Consider the following 17397-nt stretch of genomic DNA (forward strand, 5'->3'; position numbering starts at 1 on the left):
ATGAATTTCTATTACAACTATTGAGATTATATTACTGACCTGGAAAGTAATATTGGTAACCTTTAGCCTGCTAAATTTCTAAAATTGACTGGTTTATCATTCAGTTTGGTTTGGGTAGTAACATTTATTATTTCAAGGGGTGTTCCCTGAAAATTTACTGACTGAATAGCGAACAGTGCAGACCATGATCAGACTGCACGGATGTGCTGATCTTGGTTTGCACTGGTCGGAAAGGCAAAATCACTTGCCCCCAGCAGGCTAAAGGTTAAATTCTTTGTTTATCAACACCATAAGGACATGTGTAATAGCATTCCATTTTATTTTTCAAATTTGAAAAAAGACATAACTGATTAATGATAAAATGTAGTTGATTATATGGTCAAGACAATAGCAGGTTTGTTCAATAAATAAATAACTTACCTTAAGTATTGTATGTAGAAAAGCTCTTACAGATGATATAGTATGGCTGTTTTTACAGACTCTACAAGCTTACTAGGCATGCAAAACTATCAGTCACTTATCGTACAAAGTGAATAAATCGCACAATCAACACTTCTTTTTAAATAGTACATTTTTTTTATATTCCGCCTCATGCTTGCTGATTGCTAAAGTTACATAAGAACAGGCTCAACAATTGTTTTAATCAATTTAAACGTTTTGCAGCATTGCCTCTATCTTTTTTCTGAAATGTCTGAGTTTGACGTATTTACGATTCTCGATTCTTCATTTTCCTTTTCAGCTGACACTGTGAACAGCTGTACAACACGAAAGGGGTCTGTTTACAGAACATGTGTATCTCCATGTAGGACCTCTTGTAGAGATAAACAAGTAAGTTATTTCTTCAGACAGTCATGTCATGCTAGTGTGTTGCTTCATGCAGAATTAATCAATTCTGACCAAATGTAAAATCCATAGCTTAAATTTGCTTTGTATCTTTTGTCAAACGGTGCTTTCATTAATCCTGCATTAAACACGGCTACTGTAATGTCTCTTCATTTTCAAGGATGTCGTGTCTTTTTTTTGTTTTGCCCTTGCCACCTTTTGTTAGAAAATCTGTCTGAAAGGTGACAGTGCTAATATGTTCACTGATTTCACTAATCTTCAATATAGAGAAAATAACATTTTGATGTTTTACGGTGCATATTCCCCAGTGTAAATAGACCGGTCGCATTCCGAAATCGGATTAAAAACACTGAAAAAGGACACCCATGTTTTTATCATGCCATGTACTTTTTTTCTCATTTTATTCGAGTTACCTTATTTTACCATTAAAAGCACAGCGCACATCTATATAAGTAATTACATTTTTCATTTTGCTTGTTTTACTGATAAAACCAATCCGTAGATTATCTCATTATATTCTACTTCCCTTGATGTATTTAAGCACGACATTTATGTGGTGCTAGTGCCACTGTTTTTCAGCTTGAACAGTTCAGTTCCTCAGAAGCTTGGGCATTGTTCAGTCACACTGTGGACATTGTTCCTGCTTTTTAATTTTGTATTTTGGCAGTCTCTATGATATGCAGGCTCCATAACCTCGGATCCCTACTCTTAATTCTTGGTTGTTTTGTTCTGCCCTAGGTTTTCTCGTTTAAAGCTCACTCATCCATTGTTTTCAAGTGAGGAACATACGCCGCTTTTCATAAAATTGCACTGTGGTGTATCATTTAAGGTTCAATAAACATATCTGCAAATGTCTCTGCATTTTAGTGGGTATGAACGGAAGTCCATAATCTCACCAAGGCTGCAACATTTTGATGTTGGAACACATGTGGAGTTTCACTTTTTCTATTGCTCAGACATATTAAGCACAATTTAGATTATCTCATTATTATACCTCCATGTATAAAGTATATTGGTTCCACATATATCTGCCTGTTGGTTGGTCCGTCCGTCCGTCCATCGTGTCCGCTCCGTTTCTTCATAATCGCTGAGAAGATTTTCATGAAACTAACACCAGTTATAACCTTATCGAGAAGACATACAAGTAGTCAAACACATTTCACTAGGACAAAGGTCAAGGAATCAAAGGGGGATTGACCCAAATGCCCCTCTGCCATGTTCTGGCTTCGTGCATGTAAAAAATGGAGCGACATTAGAATTCAGAAAGCATAACTTTGTGTCTTCTTAACCGCTGGCAACATTTTCATAAAACTAGCACCAGTTGCAACGGCATGCAGAGCGTACAACATCCTGTTCACTATGTCTAAGGTCTAGATCACAATTGGAGATAAAGTGTTGAATAATTTAAACTCGTGTCTACTCTAAATTTTCTTAGCCACTAGAATGAATTTCATAAAATCAGCATCAGTTGTTACGAGATGCAGACCGCACAACCGAGATCTTTAGATTAAAGGTCAAGGACACACAAAATAGCTTAAATTTCTGTACCTTCATATCTTTTTAACCACCGGAAGGTTTTTCATAAAGATAACATTAGTTGTAAGCCTCATCAAGACGACTTACAGATTGTACAAATCAGGTCACTAGGTCCATGGTCAAGGTCACATGTTAAAAGCATGCCGTATATCATCTCATTATATTTTATTTTCCCTTATCTAACATAAGCAGATAAGTTATTTCTCTCAAGTTTCTTACACACACCGATAATTTTATCTTACTGTTAAAACACACCTCACATTCTATAATTGTACATTTGTATTTGTTTTCGCGCAGTTCCCATTTTAAAAGAAATTCGTAGATTATATCTCCCTTAGTTTATATATAAAAAGCACACCGTAGATTATTGCTCTCCATTTCATTGATAGATATACATCTTCAATTACCTCATTGCATTTTGTTTCCTTTCACTCATAATATCTCCAATCTTTTAAAGGACGTTGAAAGCAATTGCGAGGAAGATTGTATTCAGGGTTGTCACTGTCCCCATGGACAATATTTAGATGCGTTTGACACGTGCGTCCCAATTAACAAATGCACGTGCTACGACAAAACAAACCGAGAGTCAAAGAGGGCCGGCGAAGTGATTAATAGGGATTGTGAAACATGGTATGTATAATGAATATAATTGCTATTTTGCCAGTATCTTAAAACTGCAGCAGATGCTCTATCTCTGAAATAGAAAACATGTTGTTAATAATGTTTTTCAAAATTTAAAGGAATCAAAACATACCATCATATTATTTATATAAGGTGCGAGTTTTAAACTCTATGTAGAACTAACAGTGAACTAACAGTGAACGCGACAAAGCTAATTTATAATTACCAAAAACTTCACTTTCTGTTCACTCTATTGTCCTTATTTCATTGTGTCAGTCAAATAAAAAAAGGTGTTACGATAGTCATACTATCTTATTTTTCAATTTCCTTCAATTCTTTGCAATAAAAAGACCTAATTACTTATTAGGATATTCAGATCTGTAAACAACCGTCAGCTAAGATAGCTTCCTGTCAATGTTCACGATATTTTGTTTTTTGTAAATGCTCGATGAATTATTGAAATAAGATGTGTTTAAAACTAAACATATACACTCAATAATTCAGTTTAGTGAAATATATGTTTTTTCTAAAATTATTTTAGCACATGTACGAATGGAACCTGGGATTGTGTAAAACATGTGGAGTGTAATGAAGATGATTATTGTCCGCACAACCAGGTCTATTTACGTGGATACAATTGTCCACATACCTGCACTTCCTATGATGCAGCTAACCCAAACGAATGTAAAGAAAAACTGCCTCGTAGCGGCTGTGGTTGCCCACAAGGGGAAGAAATGATGGTTATTGGGCACAATGTAAGAACAAAGAATAGTTTTTATAAATTTAAACTGTATTTATATATTAGCTGGAAAAACAAATTTTTCCCAATAGAGCTGCTTGATAAAAAATTCCCTTTATGAAATTGTTAATTTTGACTATTATATTTCCTGTTCAGTTTTTAGGTCCATTTAAAGGTTTATCCTCTGCACAACTTATTTCCATATTCATACAAAATGTTTATTACTATAGATTTCAGCCATTTCTATAAACCAGAGATCGAAACTTCCTGTTCACTACAAAAATGTTGTAGCCCGCCCGCTTAGCTCAGTAGGGAGAGCGTCGGTCTACGGATCGCGGGGCCGCGAGTTCGATCCTCGGGCGGAGCGTATGTTCTCCGTGACGATTTGATAAAAGACATGGTGTCTGAAATTATTCGTTCTCCACCTCTGATAATTCATGTGGGGAAGTCGGCAGTTACTTGCGGAGAACAGGTTTGTACAGGTACAGAATCCAGGGACACTGTTTAGGTTAACTGCCAGCCGTTAAATGACTGAAATACCGTTGAAAAACGGCGTTAAGGTTTCGATGGAGGCCTTGAGAAACAAAAATCAAACAACACCAAATCATAGAAAGAAAGAGTTGTTTGACATGAAAATTGAACAGCATGTAAAACATGTATATTACTTTACGAAACAAGTGTCAGTATACTGATATAAACATTGAATTCCGGAAAAGGGCTGCCTAAAGGGGCTCCACTTCCGGACAGTTAAACGCCTTTAAAAACTCACCATTTTCAAAGAACTGTTACACATGTTTGTTTTGATGCATTTGCAATAGCGTGCGAGTGGTGAAATTTCACGTAACAAGGTGGAACATAGTTTTCAGCAATTGTTTATCTTTTTTTCTTTACAAATGACATTCATTTTCAAAGGGAGACAACTTTTTCTCAAAGATTACTTAAAATAATCGGAAAAAGTTGTTTCCCTTTGAAAATGAATGCCATTTGTACTTAAAATAATCGGGAACAGTTGTCTCCCTTTGAAAATGAATGCCATTTGTAAAGAAATAAAGATAAACAATTGCTGAAAACTGTGTTCCACCTTGTTATGCGAAATTTCACCACTGGCACGCTATTGCAAATGCATCAAAACGAACATGTGTAACAGTTCTTTGAAAATGGTGAGTTTTTAAAGGCGTTTAACTGTCCGGAAGTGGAGCCCCTTTAGGCAGCCCTTTTCCGGAATTCAATGTTTATATCAGTATACTGACACTTGTTTCGTAAAGTAATATACATGTTTTACATGCTGTTCAATTTTCATGTCAAACAACTCTTTCTTTCTATGATTTGGTGTTGTTTGATTTTTGTTTCTCAAGGCCTCCATCGAAACCTTAAACCCAAAACAAACAAACAAAAATGTTGTTGTAACATAGGCAATTAGCTGCACGTCGTTTTCGTGGATACATTTTATACACTGCACTATAGTTTGTCACTGACCTCTGAGCTTGACATTTAGACGAGTTTATTCTGAATGGGTAGTCAGATATTTTTAAGCAAAATACACTTTGCCCCATGGATAACGTGGTGCTTATAAATATGACTATACATACATTTAGAAAGGCACCACTACTTTTGTCAAGTAGATCTAATGTACAAGCAATATGAATTGTTATTTTATCAGTTAGATCTATCATGAAATAGACGCGTCCACGCGTTTGCGCGGGACTGACGTCATCCAGGGGGTGGACGTATTTTTGTAGGTTGCAGCTTTTAGGCGAGAAAAATGCTGATTGGAGTTCAAAATGGCGTCATTTGTTTACCTTTTGACATGACAGAGGACATATTTTGCAGTGGTGTGTTTATTATATACGAACTTGCAAACGACAACGCCCAGCTGGTGGCCATATAATTTATCTCTATGTTCTCCCATTTTTCAGGGTACCTGTATACCTTTCCATAAATGCCCATGTACGTATAATAACAGAAGTTTCGGCGAGGGGGAGTCACTTTATGTTGACTGCAAGCACAGGTAAGAACATCACTTACAGTGTTATCATAATTGACCGGGGATAATTTAAGTAAAACACGGTTTTGCTAAACATTATTTCGAATCTAATACGCTCTTAATATAAAACAGTAGATAAAATATATCAGCGCTCTTTCTTGGCCGCAACAAACATATTGACGCCATCGCACGTTAACATAACGTCATTTTAGCGTAAGCGTTATTTAACAGAATAATAATATCTGTCATGAATGTGTTTACGAATCAGATAGAAATATCCGTCCCGAGGGCACCTGCGCATTGGGCGGTAATGAGGCTTGCAGGAAACAAGCATACGTTATAATATACCTGACTATAATTAGTAACAATGGGAATTATGACACTAGGTGTGCCATTATGCCAAGAAGGCACAACCAATTAGTATATTAACCTCTCAGTATATGTTTGTAATTTTAAATGTTGCTTTACTATAAACGGACACTTCGTTGATTTTCAGGACGTGTATAGATCGTAAATGGGAAATTATCAAAGATGAGGATTGCATGTGTAAGTTTACTGCTTTACAAACCCGAGAATTTATATCATTCGGTTTCTTGGGATTAAAGGCGTTGGAAGTTTACTGCTTTACAAACCCGAGAATTTATATCATTCGGTTTCTTGGGATTAAAGGCGTTGGAAGAACTTTGTTGCTTTTACGATCATTGCGCATATTTAAATATCGTTCTCTCTCAGGAATGATGAGAAAGACAGCGTGTTTTTTTTTGGCACTGTCTTATTTCCCTTTATCAGTGCTGCACGAGCAATTGGTCAAATAACTAATATACACATTCATTCCTTTACGTCAGGTCATTTTCGAATGACCATGACACAATACAAACCATGCTCTGGTGCCTTTAATGTTATAGGGAGATATTGAGTTGTACAAGAAGGAGCTACGGTGCCAGGCCCCTCGAATAAACCATATACATTCTTATTTTTGTACTCTATCTTGTTAACTTTTCAATTTGGCAGTTACAAATACAATGTCCGCAATTGGTTTAACTTCATTTTTATTTCGCGTATACCTTGTTTATCTTGCGCGACAATTTCTTTAATTTCTGGACGACCCTTGAATATCATACATGTTTTTTTCTATTCTGACAGCTGTGTGCTATGCCGCTGGTGATCCTCATTACACAACATTTGATAACAGAGTGTACTCGTTCCAAGGTGCATGCGAATACACTTTTGCCAGGTCTCTCAATAACGAATTCGAAGTAGTAGGTATGTATGAAAAAAAATATATAAAGTAACTTCAACTATCTTTATTGTTCCTGAAATACATCTACTACTCCCGCGACAGCATGCTTATATTATCGTTTGATTGTTATGGTTTTCATGCATCGTTGAACTCAAAAAGGTTGTCAATGATAGAAGTTAGTGCATACTGTAATGTTGTACAAAATATTTTCTGTATTGAAACGTTTTAATGAAGAAAAATCATTATTAAATTATCAAACATGTTATCGTTTGAGTTATCGTGTGGGATTTATACATGTATAACGTGTACATCTGTACATTCAAAACAATTTTAGATAAATAAAAACAGTTTGTGTAGTTCTGTTCATACCATGCATCAGTACAGGCGTCACTTGTATACGTATTTGTACGTGTTTTACCTGTGTATGTCCTCTTTATATTTGTAGTTCAGAACGTATCGGCTGTAGAACGGACGGCACCTATATAAGTCCTCTGTATACTTGTTGTTCTAAACGTTATTTAACAGATGTCAACTATATAAGACCTCTGTATATCTGTTGTACAGAACGTAACGGCTGTAGAACGGATGTCAACTATATAACACCTCTGTAATCTGTTGTACAGAACGTAACGGCTGTAGAACGGATGTCAACTATAAAAGTCCTCCGTATATCTGTTGTTCAGAACATTACGGTTGTAGAACGGATGTCAACTATATAAGTCCACTGTATATCTGTTGTACAGAACGTAAAGGTTGTAGAACGGACGTCACTTATATAAATGTTCTGTATTTGTAGTTCAGAACATTCCATGCGGTAGTACGGGAGTGACCTGCACAAAAAAAATAGAAGTTAGCATTGGCAGCTTAGACCTTAAATTTATAAAGGGTCAGAGCATGGGAGCAGAGGCATTTAACGAATATGAAGCACAAGGTGTTATTACGGAGGTCATCGGAGGGCAGTTCGTCACTATCATATGGAAGGATATGGGTTTTGTTTTAAAGTTTAATCTTGGTAAGAATTCATAAATATCATATTTTACCTAGTTAAAAGACTAGGAATGCTTGACAATAAGTTAATTTCATATGACAGCCATCCTCAAACATCTCATAACGCAGAAAGAATGTTAAAAATAGGACCACTGTTGAAAAGATGTACAGTATGAAATTTAAGAAAAAGGCTGATCATAGAGGCAGCCATTTTAGCGTGTTTATGACGTCATTTAGGCACTGATGAGTTCTTTAATTAGCAAATAACGTTTTAAATGATTATTTTTTTATATGTTTCTTTAGTGTAAGATGTAAAACATGTTTTTTTTTCTTTCATTATAGCCGGAAAAAAATGGAAAATAATTTTACGGAAATTAGTAAAAAACAGTTCAAATACGTATCTACAAAATTTTAATGTAATAAATCCGCTATTTTGTTCTTTGTTGTCAAAGAAACAAAATGACCGCCATTTTGATAAAATATTTAAATGCTCATAACTTTTTCAGTTTTAAGCTGAGTTTGAAAATTCTTTCACTTCTTTAAATGATTAAAGAAATCCTAGCAGATGGAATTGATTTAAGACCATCATTGCATTTCCCTTTAAAATGCCCCAGCTGTATTTTTTATTTTATCACCCTTATAAGGATTAAAATGAAGAAACACGTTGTTTTACTATAACAAGAAAAATGTCCTCTTTTTTGTTTTCTTGTTGGTCATGTTTTACATATATTCTTGCAAATAAACAACATGAATCTTAAATTTAACTCTTGAGAAAGTAAAATTTACACCTATTTCATATAAAAGACATTATGAAGGCGTGTTACTTCACCAACTAATGTGAAATGATTATACATCGTAGAAGACTAATGTTTCTGGAACAAAAAAAAGTAAACGCAAACGAACAAAAATGCCTGTATATTGTTTATATATTTGAAATCCACTGTTTCATACCTCCTGCGACGTAACCTTTTATGAAGAAAAAAAGCACCTAAAATGTTTGCCATCGAAATTAACTAGATTCACAGTTGTTACTGATAAACTATGTGCAAATATGTCGAATGGTTGAGAGCAGATATTACTCCTGTGATATAAGTTTGACTCATCTAGTCATTATTACGCTATAGGAACTAACGTGTATCTCTACCTGTCGAGTCGGTGGAAGGGTAAAGTGCAGGGACTTTGTGGAAACTTTGACGATGAGGTGAAGAATGATTTCGGAACGCTTGGAGGAGGAACCACTGTTCTTGCTGAATTTCTGAACAGTTATAAGAAAGAGAGTACCTGTCCAGATGTTGACGCAGATGATGTATCGCCAGAACCTTGCCTGGTAAACGTCAGATAACATGGAATAAAATTTCTAACGGGTCGCCACACGTTTAAATATATATTTCATTACGTGTTCAAGATATCAAAAGATACATTCTGGCCAAAAAGGACACAAATGGTTGAAACATTCCCTGAAATGTTCATTATTTCCCTTAGATTGAATAACAAATGGCAGTCTATCAAAAATTGCATAAGGCGAACTAATAGCAAAATGACTAAATTAACAAAAAAAACTTGCTTATTTATCAATTTAGCGCTTGGATATTACTGCTATTACAGTTCTAGAACTTTAGCGTCGTATATAAAATTTTGAAGACCCCTACCTGAAGTCATTTACCGGATTAATAAAGAAATAATTCTTTAGTAGCATAATGAACATATTTTATTTAATATTCAATGACCATTTTTAATATTCAATTTCCATATTAAATGTTTATTTTCCATATTTAATGTTCAATGTCCATATTCAATTTTCAATGCACGTTATTTACTGTCCAAATGTCCATATGTAATTTTTAGTAGTCATACAAAATTGTTCATTTTCCATATGTTATGTTCAGTGTCCGTATTTGAAATGTTGATTTGGTTCTGTTTAATTTCATACTGTATCTAAGCCTTAATATACCTCATAAAAAGTGAAAGTGACTTATTATTTGTAGGACCTTGAGTACCGGAAATCCTGGTCAGAAGAAAGTTGCGGAATTATCACTAGAAAAGATGGGATCTTCAAAGAATGTATAAAAGCTACGGGCCAGGCCGATCTTGAAAAGTTTTACAAACAATGCTTATTTGACGCCTGCGCGTAAGTTTTGTTTTAAATTTACTCTATTTGTGCAGTATCCGGATCAAGGCGAATAAATGGATGAATTTAAGATTAAATGGTTACATTTAATTGTCAGAGTTGACATTGCTGCTTGATTCGTCTTATTACGTAAAATCAAAAAAAAGCCGCACCATGAGAAAACCAACATAGTGCGTTTGCGACCAGCAGGCGTAGTTTACTGTAAGGTTATTTCCGAGTATTTAATTTATACATTTGAACGAATCAGTTATTAGACCTTTACATATAAATTCCAGCTCTAAGTTTGATTACCGGGCCCTAGCCTCTAACTAATGGTTGCATTTTGAGCGAGTAGCGTTCGGCGAATAATTGCTCTGCTCATTTTCATTTGGCAATATTTTCTTTGTAGGTTGTAACTACCCAGCATTATTTTTATCCAGATAAAGTTGTCCGCCATTGATGTTATATTTTGAAAGAACACGCGAGTAAATGTGACTTAAAAATTCAGGTACTACTAAAATTTAGTATTTTCGCTGGTGTAACAGTGAAGTGTAACAATGTTTTCGAACGCCTTTGTATAACACTGATTCTAACGTTGTAACACTGATTCTGGTGTTGTAGGTGTGATTCTGGCGGCGACTGCGAGTGTCTGTGTTCCGCTATTTCCAACTTTGCCGTACACTGTAACAGTTTGGGTTTCTGTATCAAATGGAGATCGAATCAACTGTGTCGTAAGTACATCTGAGCCGCGCCATGAGAAAACCAACATAGTGGCTTTGCGACCAGCATGTATCCAGAACAGCCTGCGCATCCGCGCAATCTGGTCAGGATCCATGCTGTTCGCTTTCAAAGCCTATTGTAATTAAAGAAACCGCTCATCTCAATTCGCAACAGTTTCATTTTTTCCATCAGTACGTTATGCAAGGTCATAAAAAGACAACAAAAGTTAATGTAACTATTGCTCAAAGATTGTCTCCTCGTTAGCTGTTTTAAAACAAATCCTATTACAAAACTGCAGGAAACTTCAATACGTGTTTTGTTAATAATACCAAATTTTCCTCTCATTAATATATTTACAGAATATTAAATGTTACGGTGTTGTATTGTTTGTTTATCTACGTCATTGCTGCTGGAACAGTTTCGAAGAGGGGATGGGAGGTGGCAGCCTGACACATTTTTCCATATATTTCCCGAAAATGTTTTGGACAATCAAACAAAACAACACAACATTTTTCAATTATATCGGCCTACTTGTTGGCCCACACTTGCAATGTTTTTTCCTCCTCCATCCTTGCCCTAATGCAAAGTACACTGAGTAACTAAATTTTGTAGCGCACGGATGTGAAATATTCCTGTTTATATTATAGCTATGCAGTGTGACAACGGATTGATCTATGAAGCATGTGGAGGTCCGGCTCCCCAAACCTGTGAAAACCTGGGCGACGATCAACAAGATTTTTGGAAACAGGTTGAATCAAACGAAGGTTGCTTTTGTCCAGAAGGCTACATCAAAAATGGTAATTTATTTTCTACATTCTGTTTTAATGTAGTAAGTGACTTGATGTTGTTTCAGCAGGTTTCAGATTTTCAGTATGTATCTTTTTGCTTTTGTGAAATAGTTTTAAGAGTATTTAACCCACGTGTATTTTTGTTTCGTTAGATATAAAGTTCTTTAACGTCGTGATCAAATTTTATCAATGTTATATCCATATAACGCAGGGGATGGATGTAAACCAGTGACGGAATGCGAGTGTTATGTTAATGGTACATATTATCCGCCCGGATATAGCGAGACCAGGAACTGTCAGACATGGTTAGTACTTGCTAGTTTTAACGAAATTTACACCAGATGAAATTAAATACTTCTTACTCAAACTCATCAACTGAAAGTTACACCATTTTGAAGCAGTTTTAATACGACAAGAAATTAGAAATCAAAGGGTATTGGTCCCTCAATATCCTGTATTTCACATGTCCTACGTCTTACCCCAGACCAAAGAGTTTGTAATTTGACACAGCTTTATTTAAAACAAACATTCAGATTATGTTAATGTAAATAAGTTAGACACCTCAATAATATTTGTCAGTGATATGGCCTATTGACATAGTTTCATGACCTAATTTAAATGACCTTACAAATTTATCTTCTGTAACTTGGCCTCATGGCATAGGATTCAACCTCGGATAATGTAGTGTTTCTAAAATATCTCACATTGCTGCGGGAGAAACATTTTGAAAATAATTAAGTGGAAACTGTGAATATGAACAAAGCTTTTTATGTTTTGACCTAATGAAATAGTTTTGTTCTCAGGTGACCGAGTTTTAAGCTTGAACCAAGAATTCATAGAAAATATATTTTTCCAAAGCTTAATAAAGAACAGGCGGAAAATATAGCGGCCTTTATGGTATCAGATGCCAAATAGTAATGTTTACAAAATAGCATTTGCTTGGTATATTCTTAAAGGTGACCGTGTTTCGCACTGTTTTGCAATTTTTAAACTTTTACCGTACCGTTTTTTATAAATTTTGTAAAGCTTATGGTATCTCCTCAAGCTCAAGTAGAGACAAATTTCAAAGTGATGGCCACTATCCAAAACGTTTGGAGAGAACTCATTTTAGCATTAATTTTAATAAAAGAAACATCAAACTATTGGTAAACAATAAAAAACGCAAAATAAAAATGTCAATATCATTTTTTCTGGGGTGCCTCAAGTAAACGGATTTAATGAGACAGAATTCTAATTTCAACATTGAAAAAATAAGGTCGAATCCTGTGTTTCTGTTTTGAATTTTGCTTACTTCATTCAAAAATAACCTTGGGGCAGACGTAAAACCTACCTAAATTTCTTCCACGATGTGTAATCTAAAGAATGAAAGCAAAATAGAGAACTTTTACCGCATGTAACTCAATATTTTTAAAGATGTGTAACTCTACCCCTTCTGTTTAAGTAGTAAATTCACTTTGAACAGCAAGAAATCGCTTATCGAATTATTTTTTTCCATTTTTGTACAATAAACCAATTGTAAGTCTTGAAAAAAGTAAAAACTTACTAGAAAAAAGGAAAATAGGGGAGACCGGGGATAGTTGTTACATGGGGTAGGTTGTTACATTGCAAATATTGAAGTGACGACGCATCATATAAAGTCGCAGACTATGCGTGTTTGTTAGTTTTAAATGTCGCCATCTTTTACGGATGCGTTATTTAACTTGGTGACAGTTATTTGAAAAATAGAACAAAAAGCTAGATTTTGGGCCACGTAAGTAAATTTTCGAGTTTTTCATACATTTTTGGTTCATGTGCACAATTGAAATATATATAAAACTTTAAAAATGTTGTTGGACTAAACAAGGAATTGTGCTAAAAATCGTAAAATCTCAAGATGTTACATGCTTTCTCTGAGTTGTCTACCTTAGATATTGTCACGTGTTGTGGGGTCGGGGCATGTTGTTACAATTAGTGCGGGGCACGTTGGTACATACTACCAGTTGACCCTAAAGAGAAGATTCACAAGAAGAGAATCTTTATTTGAGACGAGGAAAACCAGAACACTACTTTTGCTATAGTAAATGCCTGATTGAACCAGGTAGCTGCATATGGGGATGGACATTGTTGGCTCTATGCTGTAGTTATATGGAATAGCAGAGATGACAACTACCCCATGCGCATATTACTGTAAATGAAGTGAAATACCCATGCCAGTTAGTAAACAGATTTTTCAAATGGCCAAAATGTAACTAAAAGCGAGCAAAACAAGTGTTCAATACTAAAGAACAGAAAGCAACAAGACAAAAGAAAAATGTAAACAGATGTAAACATCGTCCTATTTGTCATCATTGTGGATATGATGGAGAAATGCAATCGATGTTTTGATTTAACCATATTGTATTGCCTATACACATGCAAACAGATACAAAAACAATACAAGAAGCAGTTTCAGTAAATAGTAGGGGCCTATAGCATTATTCAGGCTTGCATTAATGCTGAAAAAATAGAGTATGGACCTGTACGGTTTGAAAAATTGCAATGATTGAGCTTTACAAAGATAATAAGCTGAACAAAATCGGCTAAATAACTTATCCGATACACCATAAAATATGAAAAATGTAACAACTATCCCCGGTCTCCCCTAAGGGGGAAAAAAATTTGGTCCCAGTAGGGCTTGAACCTACGCCCCCCTTGAGAATTGCAGTAAAAGTAGGTTTATGGTAGGAATTGAATACTCTTCAAAAAGGGGGTACACTATTACGCTTCTGATACCTTGAAACGTTTACGGTTTTCATAGCGAATAAGGCTTTGAGTCAAGATGACCCAGTGGATTTTACAGAGGCCAAACATTCTAACAAAGTTCCATTGATATTATTTTTTTCCAAAATTGTGACCTCGAGAGCTTTATCAGTATTTCTTTTAACGACACAAAAGTCATTGGCTATAAGACCTTTCATATTTTATGTACCTTGTGACATAAGTAGCTATTTGGCATAATTGGGCAAAGGGAAAAGAAGCAGATCTTGTTTCCGATAGAGTTCCAAGTAATGGTCTTTATTGAATGGTATCTTGGCAAAACTGTAAATGGTTCTAAAGCAGGTTTTATTGCTTTCAAAAGTTGCTATTTTAATAATAATATACAGCAAAAAACTTATTATACGTCAAGCGGAATACTTTTACCATGGACGAAGTTTAAGTGAATAATTCCATGAGTAGTATCACCGATTTTGACTCTAATTTGTCTTCTGTGTAATATAGTTGGCGCTATTTTTATGTCATCATGACATCACCGTTAGTGTATAGCATGAATTCTAACATGGCTCGAATTGATTTCAAGTTACACAAAGAAGAAAATCAAACGCTGTATATCCTGCGATAAACAACGGTTGACGCGCGGACCGGTAAGAGAGCATTATGACGTCAATTATGACGTCATGTGGCCGTCTGACGTCCGATACATTACTCCTCGCGTAAATGAATTCCAGCATAATATCTATTGAAATATATCAACGTGCATATCAGAATGAAAACAGTCAAGGCCTTCTAGTGATTTATCGTCTAATTTACCACGGTTCATCGTTCAGATGCTTCAGTATTTACCCACTCGGGCTAGCGCCCTCGTGGTTCAATTCCTACGTATCTGAACTCTGAACCGTTGTAAATTATACGATAAACAACGCGAAGGCCTTGATTATTTGTTAAATAAATGATTTAGAATATAAAAATATCTTTTAAAAGCAAACGATTGTTTTTATGGCAAATGATTGAATATCATAAATATCTGGCAATTTAACCAGAATTTAAAATGGTGGTTACTTGCAATATTTAATAGAGTGTTCTACAATTTATTGTTTGCAAACATTTTTTTTTTGTCTCTTTTTTAAAACAAAATTGAGTAGCAGTCATGAGTGGCTTTCAAAGCAGTTGAAAATTCCAAAATAATATCTATTTATTTATCTAGCACTTGCGCAAACGGAACATTTACCTGCGAGGGCGACACATGTAAATGTGACGATACAGAATTCCATTGTGGAGGAGGAGAATGTATCAATGGAACCCGGAGGTGCGATGGGAATTACGATTGCAACGACGGATCTGATGAATATCCTTTCGAGAATTGTAGTATGTAAACATCGCATGTTTATTTGTGCGTAGCATAAGCAAGTAGGTTTAATTCGCCTCGTCTCCAAAGTTTATATCCCTCGACTTCGGCAGCCTCGGGGATCTCTTGGTTGATAAAGTTCAGTTAGACAGTAACATAATATTGTATATATCGTGCAGTCAATAAAACCTCTATATAACATAATTTTGTTTTTAAAAAGGGTTTTCGAGATACTTACTGAGTTGAAATATTCCTACACAGTTGCACACGATTCCTGACATTAAAAACATTATTCATTTCCTCATAGTTTGCCTTCCATGTAATTTTAATAAAACAAGCAAATTTGTATTTGACTCGGATAAAATACAACCGAAAACCACACTTGAGATGACTTCAAATATCCGCATTCTCCTCACCCAATTTCCTTGCCGGACAGTGTGCAGACTGTGTATTCCTGTCCACTCTAAATTGTTTAGATCCATCAAATGAAATAATAGACTGGCTTAAAAGAAGATGCAGAATATGGAAACTTCACATCATTTTTACAAAGATTATCGCAAAAAAAAAAAACACTTAACATCGGCGGGCAAAGATTTCCCGACCGTTCACTATATGAGAGAGAAATGTGATGAACTCTATCGTAAAATTTGGCTTCTCTTCTTTTCTGTTTAAGCTTGCCCTCCGAATTATGTCGAATGTGCAGATAACGCAGGTTGTGGAAAAATATGTAACAACATCACAGAATGTTACGATGGATCTGATGAATTGAATTGCAGTAAGTACTTATTCTGAAAAAAAAACGTAGGCAAAATTCATTATTGGAGAGGAGGTTTGATATCTTCCTAAATATTTTATAAAGCATTATTAGCAGGCGATTTACATAAGGTAACCTTAGAAATAAACTGTTCTTACCAGCCATAAGTTCCGAATTAGTGCGAATATTTCTCATTTATTTCTAATTCAATATAAAGTGAGACGCAAGTGCCACCTCTACATCCTTTCATTATTCCAGCAGTTCTTTATCTATAAATAGGTCAAATTTGCGAACTGTTCTCACTCTTTGTCAAAGTTAGTACGAAAAGAAAGAGGTTTGGTATCTAATAAAAACCCGCTCTTAATTTAGTTAACAATATTGCATTGAACTCGGTTTATTTTCAACTTAAGTCAGGTGTCTTTGTGCAAACTTAGGAACAGAATATTGATATACTTTGTAAAGAATCTTTCCTCTGGTGCATATATGCTGAGAAAAAAACTTGAATAAAGGATCCAGCAGAAAGAAACACGTTCTACAAAAACAACCCCATCAAACCGTACACACACGCCAATGTATTAATGTGCATATTAACACAAATACACAAAAATGCAAAAAGAAGTTAAACAAGGACAACATAGCGCATCAAGCGATCAAAGGAAAACAATAGGGTACTGCATAAACTCGCATTTTATCTAATTTCATAGCCAGATATTGTATTTTTATTTTTTATAAATGCGCAGAATGCAAAGAGAATGAATATGAATGCAACGATGGTGAATGTATAAATGGAGGCGAAGTTTGTGATGGGTATTGTGACTGTGAGCCCGACTGTGAAGATGAAAAGATCTGCAACACTACGACGATATCAACTACAACAACAACACCAACAACAACAACAACAACATATACATCATCCACTACAACTTCTTCTACAACATATACAACATCAACTCCAACTTCTTCTACAACAACAACTCCAACGATAACAACATCAGGT

At 35.2% G+C, this 17397-nt stretch overlaps 1 protein-coding gene across 1 annotated transcript in view; it reads left to right on the forward strand.

Annotated features, from left to right (window-relative positions):
* Nucleotides 1–17397, forward strand: part of LOC123531345 (mucin-16-like) — a 155823-nt gene that overhangs the window by 27154 nt on the left and 111272 nt on the right. The window contains 15 exon segments of the mRNA XM_053518371.1: nucleotides 740–828; nucleotides 2837–3009; nucleotides 3542–3755; nucleotides 5656–5747; nucleotides 6220–6269; nucleotides 6867–6986; nucleotides 7760–7975; nucleotides 9075–9277; nucleotides 9936–10078; nucleotides 10679–10788; nucleotides 11425–11574; nucleotides 11777–11870; nucleotides 15506–15666; nucleotides 16320–16421; nucleotides 17141–17395. Of these exon segments, the coding sequence (XP_053374346.1) occupies nucleotides 740–828; nucleotides 2837–3009; nucleotides 3542–3755; nucleotides 5656–5747; nucleotides 6220–6269; nucleotides 6867–6986; nucleotides 7760–7975; nucleotides 9075–9277; nucleotides 9936–10078; nucleotides 10679–10788; nucleotides 11425–11574; nucleotides 11777–11870; nucleotides 15506–15666; nucleotides 16320–16421; nucleotides 17141–17395 (2172 nt within the window).

The sequence above is a fragment of the Mercenaria mercenaria genome, chromosome 11, assembly GCF_021730395.1.
Source record: "Mercenaria mercenaria strain notata chromosome 11, MADL_Memer_1, whole genome shotgun sequence".
NCBI classification, from domain to species: Eukaryota; Metazoa; Mollusca; class Bivalvia; order Venerida; family Veneridae; genus Mercenaria; species Mercenaria mercenaria.